Genomic DNA, 7,371 nt, shown 5'->3' on the forward strand with positions numbered 1-7,371 from the left:
ACAGAAGATTAAACATGGTGTCTTTATAAATGGTTTCTGTGACTCGGTAGGTGGAGTGACTCAGTCCCCGGCTGCTCCTGCAGGGTTACACAGTCGAGGAATTTCATAATCTTGTTTTTATTTTAGTTTTATGAACCATCTATTAGAGCAGAGGCTCTCAACCCTCTTAAGGAAGTCCATTACTTTACTCAGACAGACATTTTCTTAAAATAACAGCACTGGTCAACATAATGGATAGAAAGACATTCTGAGATTACTGAGGTGACTGAGCCTGTTAACGTATAAAAACGGAGTATAGTCTGTAGTTTATAGAGTTTGAGCTGTGTTGAATGTTATTAAAGGGTTGACATCAGCTGCTTCCCTCTAAATGTTCCTTTGTTTTATCCTAAATAAACCAGATATAACGAGTTCATTAATGAGCTTCAGAGGTGCTGCACAGAATCATACTAGTGGTTTCCAGTTTTTATGCTAAGCTAAGACCTAACGTTGGGGGTTGAGAGTTGTCAGTATTGGCTCGGCGGGGGGGAGGAGATAAACATCTGGATTCACGTCTCCTCCTTCCTTTGATCAAACCTGATGACTCCAACAAGGAGGTTCACATCTGCCAGCAGCTGTGTTCATCTGGAGTTATGCTTTACAAAGGTCTGTCATTGTTTTATCTTCTAGAGTTATTTTTGGAGGATAAATCAGAAAAAACAAGATTTTTTTGTAAGTATATTAACAATATTGTTCAAATGAAAATAGCAATTTCAGCTATCTGTAGATCGTGAGGCTTTCTCATCTTTTAACATTTCAAATATTAAAAAATGTTAATATTAGTGTAATGTTAGTTACTACTTTACACTCAATTACTTCAAACTTACTTAACTGTTTATGTTGTGTAATTAAGCTGTAAAACACTGTGGTAGATTAAATGTATTTTTGGTATCTTTTTATTTTACAGGTAATTTCCAAATAATTTTAAGGGCAAACATAATTTTTCATTATTTATTCTATTATTTTCACAATTGATTTTTTTTTTTTTTGTGGATATAACATCAGAAAATAGTGAAAAAATGCTATTTCCAATGTCCCAGATTCAAAGCTGATGTTTGTGAATGTCATATAACAACAATATTCAGTAAACTATAAATTAAAACAAGGAAAAAGCAGCAAATCCTCCCGTTGGAGAAGCAGGAAGCAGAGGATGTTTAATCAAAAACAGTCAATCGATTATCAAAATAATTTCTGGTTAATTCTCTGTTAATCAACAAAAGGATTAAACAACTCATATTTTCTCTAAATAATTGAATTTCCAATAAGTTCATGAAGGTATTCTTCCACTTAATTACAGTAACTCCAAGTATTTGCTGCCAAACAAATTAACCTGGAGTCTTTCAGAGTCTTTTCCTCTGATGTGCATCCTTCAGTATTGTTCTGTGAGCTGAATTTAGTTTTTTTCTTGCAAAGAAATGACATAGTTGTCTAATATTCATGAGTGGATGGAGTAAGAATGAGGAATACTTCCTTCAAAAGACATACTTATGTAGCTGTCTTACCTCAGCTGTAGCACACGAGTGAATTCACCCCAGTTTGTTTGGCCACATCTGGACAATACTTTCTCTAAGCCTTCTGCTGAATATACAGTCGGTAATCTTCTCAAATCCACCGTGTTCCTTGGTGTTTCTCCGATTAATTTTTGAGGATTAGTGATAATCCCTACATGTGTAATAAGTTGCAGCAGTGACTCAGAAACTGATCAGCCCACTTCAGACTGATGAAACCTCGTGTTGAGCTGATGTGAAAGTAAAGAAACATTTGTTTTTGGCACGTTATCACACAACGTTGATCTGTGGCTCGTATCTGGATTTCTGTCTTGGAAGGGAGTTGGTTGAGTTAACAACAAGATGAAAATGCAAATGTAAATCCTGTAGATGTTACATTGAATCAAAAACCCTCGACACAGTATTAATTATCATGACTGTATTCTTATCCATTTCCACAAATCCCTAAAAAGGCTTTAGTTTTTGAGATACCCGAGGTAGCACGGCACACGACTTCAGCACAGGATCAGTCTAATTTTTGAAATGCATGGTTGAATTAAAATATTAGTTTACTAAGCTGATGTTTGGATTCTCCCCCAAAAAATGAAAATAGTGATGATTTAGGCTCCTCCAAAAGGGAAAGTGTCTGTCTTATCACATCAGAATGTCACCAAACTGGGGCCGAATGTTCACCGACAGTTATTGAATACAACAGTATTAGTATACTAGGGGTCGCCAAAGCTTCACGGTTTTAAGGCGTGCTAGAAAACTTATAAAATATGCACAGTAGGTCTGGATCACAGCTTTTGGCTCACTTTTGTGATGAAAAGTGAATATGAAGTAAATAGTCCAATAGAACAAGGGCCAAGCATCAGACAAAACACTCAGTTTTTCAAAAAAAAAGAGAAGCCTACTAAGTCTGTATGATTGTTAAAAAATGGCAAAATACATAATACAGACAGAGAATTGTATTAAAAGTTTCATAAATAGGAAATAATCTGCTCAATATTCCTCCAAGTCACTTGTTTTAAACATAATTCTTGTAATCACTGAGTTCACTGTTTGGGTTCATTGTACAGTTTTTAATATAATATGAAATATACATAAAGTATGTCACTTAGTCAGTTTAATAAATGATAGAAAAGGGGTCAATTAAGGAAAAAGCGGCATAGAATGAAGCAAAGATTTCATCAATATCTTTGAAATGTACACTTTAAAACACATGAATTATAAGCAGATAATACCTGTACCTGTAGAAGTACTGAGGCAGCACTAACAAGAGAGATTTAGTTGCTGTAATAAATAATATTTATATATAATATCTGACGTAATTCGATTTCATTTCGTTGCTGAACAGAAGTAAAACCTGTGGCGTAATCCACACACAACACACACACACACACACACACACACACACACACACACACACACACACACTGAAGACCTCAGCAATGATCTCCACTGTGATGTGCAGCAGAGAGACGCTACAGAACGCCGAGTGCAAGAGTCACATCAGGAGCCCCATCAGGATCGAGCCTCGCAGGAACTCCATCCCCCCAACGCAGACCCTCACCGCCAAACATCTGCTGGCATACCTGCCCAGACCACAGCCAGAGTCCATCCGGTACGCTCCTTACACCTGCAAGGTAGAGCTCCTTATATTATATGATGCCCTGTGGTTTTTTTAAGTCCTTCCCTCACTTAAAAAAAACAATATTCAGCAACTTGAAGGTCCAATTTGTAACATTTAAGAGGATCTATTGGCAGAAATGGAATATAATATTCATGGGTATGTTTTCATTAGTGTTTAATTACCTGAAATTAAGAACTGTTGTGGGCGCGGGTTCTTCTTGTGGCGGAGTCCGCCATGTTGAAGCCATGTTTCTATAGTAGTAGTAAATAAGAGCCTTTTTGCTTTTTCATGAGTTTTGCAGCCACCGTAGTTTCAGTTGGTTGCAATCTGCAATCTCACCACTAGATGCCACTAAATCCCACATACACGTCCTGCATGTCCGCCAATGTTTTCCACCTCTTTTGTTCTCTACACGGACTGTTTACCTGCATGCAACCAAAGCCCGCTCAAACGTGATTAGTCAATACTTCTTGGACTATACATGAAGACCAGGACACTTCTGATACCAAAATCTTGTCCCTCACCTACAGATTATGCATTCATATCTGTTTATAGAGGTTAGATGCAGCCTGACTCATGGTCTCTGCTTGTCTATAAAAGTTACCACAAAGTGAACAAGACAAGACACGTAGCCTCAAGGATTGATCATAGCACCGGACACTAGAACGAGTAACTTTTAAATACTGAGGACCCAATGGGAACACTGCATCCAGAGCCACATTTTGTAGGTTTGGACAGCTTTCAGTCTGACATAAATTATGTATCTACTTGTTTATTCATGTGGTTTTGTTTTCCTTCATTTCAGGTTACAGCTAAATCCGCTGTTGCTTCCGTGATGACCACAAAAAGACTTTCTCTCATCCACAACTACGTTAACTGCCCATCACTCCCCCCGTCCCAGGAGGCCTCTCCCTCCCGGACCCAGAGTCCCTGCAGTCTGTCCTCTCAGGCTCTGACTTTGGCTAAGCAAGAGCCACCCCAGCAGCACACTATCCAAGCAGCTCCTCTGGAACCAGTAGAAGAGATGCCAAAGCCTCAGCAATTGCATCGCAGCAGACACCTAAAGCGTTTCAGCTCCAGGTGGCAATCGAGAGGCTCCACTGGCAGCAGCAGCCTTCCCGTCTCTGCAATCGAGAAGCTGCACATCTCAAAGAGTCACAAGAAGCGCTGTAAGCTGCTGGGCGACGAGGACTCGTTGCACGTTGCTGCCAGCAATCAGCGCCAGCGTTACGTCACCAAGGATGGCAAGTGCAGGGTCAATCTGGGACCGATTGCGGACAAGAGCCGCTTTATCTCAGATATTTTCACCACGTTAGTCGACCTCAAGTGTCGCTGGTTCCTTCTCGTCTTCACTATGTGCTACATTCTCACGTGGGTGGCCTTTGGTGGGATCTACTTCTTCGGTGCCTGGTTGCGTGACGACATTGCACACGTTCACGATCCACAGTGGAAGTCCTGCTTTGAAAACGTAGACAGTTTCCTTTCAGCCCTGCTGCTGTCGTTAGAGAGCCAGAGGACGATCGGGTACGGCTACAGGATGGTGACGGCCAACTGCCCTGAGGGGACGATACTCCTGATGGTCCAATCCATCCTCGGCTCCATCATCGATGCTCTCATGGTGGGCTGCATGTTTGTTAAAATCTCCCGCCCGCAGCAGAGAGCCCAGACGCTGATCTTCAGCAAGCACTGCGTCATATGTGAGCGTGACGAGAAGCTGTGCATGCTCTTCCGCATTGGGGATCTGCGAGAGAGTCACATGGTGGATGCGAAGATCCGCGCCAAGCTGATCAAGTCACGGCAGACCAAGGAGGGCGAGTTCATCCCACTGGAGCAGTCAGAAATCAATCTGGGCTACGACACCGGGGGAGACAGGCTGCTGCTGGTGGAACCTCAGACCATTACCCACGTCATCAATGAAAACAGCCCCTTCTGGGAGGTGGGGTCCGAGCGTTTGAAGAGGGAGACCTTTGAGATCATTGTCATCCTGGAGGGCATCGTGGAGGCTTCGGGTTTGTAGAAGTATTTTTAAGTCTTGTGTTGTCCACCAACTAAGGTTATGTGCACTGTAAAGCAGCTACATTTAGGAATGTTGCATTTTTAGATCCTTTTCTGTCTTGAAAGAAGAATCAAATGGTGCATCTGATATGAAATGTGGTTGGTTTAAAAGGTTTAAACCTGCATTGATCTTCAGGATACAGCTCTGACTCAGACTTGATGCCAGCCAGTGGTGGACTGATTAGTCTGGGTTAGGATGGCATCCTAGAGGGCACTTTATCGTGTTTTGTCCACTGGAAGGGCACCATAGAGCAACATGAGGGTAGGAACCCCAACTAAGCTTCACTGGGCCTCGCAAGGCCTTCTTGATTTTAGGGGATGTAAGAAAACTTTAAAATATACACAGTAGGCTGAAGCAATTTGTTTTGAAATTATATTTTTTAAATATTTTTTGAAGACCTGAACACTCAGTTAGCTAAACTTGCCTTATTAATCATATCATATTACTTATTATTTCCTTTATTTTATCCTACAATCAGGTCTATTTGGCTTTGTGATGAGATTAGACGATGTGGGTAGCATTCAGTATGGTACAAGTTGTGTGTTGTGCAGGTTTAAGACACTTACTTACTTCGCTGACAGTACCTTAAATTAGTATTTTTGAAAAGTTGGATGGAGGTCCAGAAACAGAGAAAAGGATGAGTTTTAAATTGTATTTGCATAAAAGTGGACACATGCTGTTCTGAACTGATTTCTCAGGTCTTTTTTTCCGATAAAGTCACATTTATTGACCCTCTGATGCTTTGTTGTGTTGCAGGTATGACATGCCAGGCGAGGACGTCCTACACGGAGGATGAGGTCCTCTGGGGCCACCGATTTGAGTCGTGCATTTCTTTGGAGAAAGGGGCGTTTCGTGTGGACTACAGCGCATTTGACAAAACCTTTGAGGTCCAAATGTGCGGACTCGGTGCGAAAGACAGGAGCGCGGTCAAGGAACGAGAAGTGGTGTTTTAGAAAATGTTGATTAAACGAACAGTTCTTGTTTCTGTACATTAACATGGAATATAATGAGTGACTTACAGTGATTGTGATATTCCCTTTATGACAACCATACTTCATGAGTATTAATCTCAGGGCAGCATTATTTATTTGTTCATTTATTTATTCATTTTACCATTGAGATCAAAAAACTACTTTACAAGAGAGAGACCTGGCCGAGGTAGCAGCCGAACAAAATCATTAAAACTTTGATTTACAAAAATAAATCTACAAGAAAACAGAAGAACAACTATTCAAACACAATATCCTCTCAATAAAAACAACCACATGCCTCCATCAACACATTCTTTCTGATGCACAAAGCATTATTTCTGTTAATGTAATAAGGGTTGGCTTTATGTTTCCATTCTTTAATCTGTGTTACATTATAAAATGTTTTGTGTTTATATTTCAATAATAACAATAAATTGCTGAACCCAGTTCTCTGTGTCTTAACTCAAAGGTCCACAGATTAAACTCAACGGTTTTATTGATGGAACTGGCTCCATTGACATTACCTGTGGTTGTTGTACTAGTACCACCAGCAAAATACACTATAAGTATTAGTACTAATTATACAGCAGGTTGAACATTGACAGTGTTCTGTTATTACACATTTCATTCATGAATTAATATTAATGATACTTGGTAACAAACTACAGCTGGCAGAGGAATGTTTGTAGTACAGTGAAATTTCACTTTCACTTTCACAATGTTTTATCCAACCAACAATCGAAACCAATAAATAAAAATGATCACGACTAATGCCACACAGTAAACAATTATCAAACTAGGTGCCAGGTAATTTTCTGTCTGCTGACGAATTGTTTCAGTTGTGCTTGTATGAACCGGTTTGAATAACAACCCTATTTTATTTATTAACTGTTGTCTTAATAATTAATTTAATTTAAGTCTAGTGGAACAAATGTAGATTACAAACTCAATAAGGGAACATTTATCTATATATATATACATACATATACATATATATATATATATACAGATATGTATATATAGATATATGTATATATGTATATAAATATATATATAAATATATATTTATATATACATATATATATCTATATGTATATATAGATGTATATATAAATATATATATAAATATATATTTATATATACATATATATATCTATATGTATATATAGATATATATATACATATAGA

General features: G+C 39.0%; 1 protein-coding gene across 2 annotated transcripts; it reads left to right on the top strand.

The window, feature by feature from the left end:
* Positions 1-38: 38 nt before the first annotated feature.
* Positions 39-6,468, top strand: LOC127364304 (G protein-activated inward rectifier potassium channel 3-like). 2 transcript variants are annotated; one of them, XM_051401720.1, is made up of 4 exons: positions 39-708; positions 2,881-3,169; positions 3,962-5,165; positions 5,969-6,468. In XM_051401720.1, the coding sequence occupies exons 2-4, from the start codon at positions 2,975-2,977 to the stop codon at positions 6,163-6,165; spliced, it is 1,596 nt and encodes a 531-aa protein (XP_051257680.1). In that variant the 5' UTR covers positions 39-708; positions 2,881-2,974; the 3' UTR covers positions 6,166-6,468. The 2 variants fall into 2 exon arrangements, with proteins under 2 accessions (XP_051257680.1, XP_051257681.1); XM_051401721.1 differs by having other exon boundaries at positions 603-642; positions 2,998-3,169.
* Positions 6,469-7,371: the final 903 nt, after the last annotated feature.

The sequence above is a fragment of the Dicentrarchus labrax genome, unplaced genomic scaffold (assembly GCF_905237075.1).
Source record: "Dicentrarchus labrax unplaced genomic scaffold, dlabrax2021, whole genome shotgun sequence".
Classification (NCBI taxonomy): domain Eukaryota; kingdom Metazoa; phylum Chordata; class Actinopteri; family Moronidae; genus Dicentrarchus; species Dicentrarchus labrax.

Coding starts and splice junctions, on each gene's coding strand:
- LOC127364304 (XM_051401720.1), top strand. CDS start 2,975: ATGATCTCCACTGTGATGTGCAGCAGAGAGACGCTACAGAACGCCGAG. Junction 3,170..3,961: donor ACGCTCCTTACACCTGCAAG/GTAGAGCTCCTT, acceptor CCTTCATTTCAG/GTTACAGCTAAATCCGCTGT. Junction 5,166..5,968: donor GGGCATCGTGGAGGCTTCGG/GTTTGTAGAAGT, acceptor GTTGTGTTGCAG/GTATGACATGCCAGGCGAGG.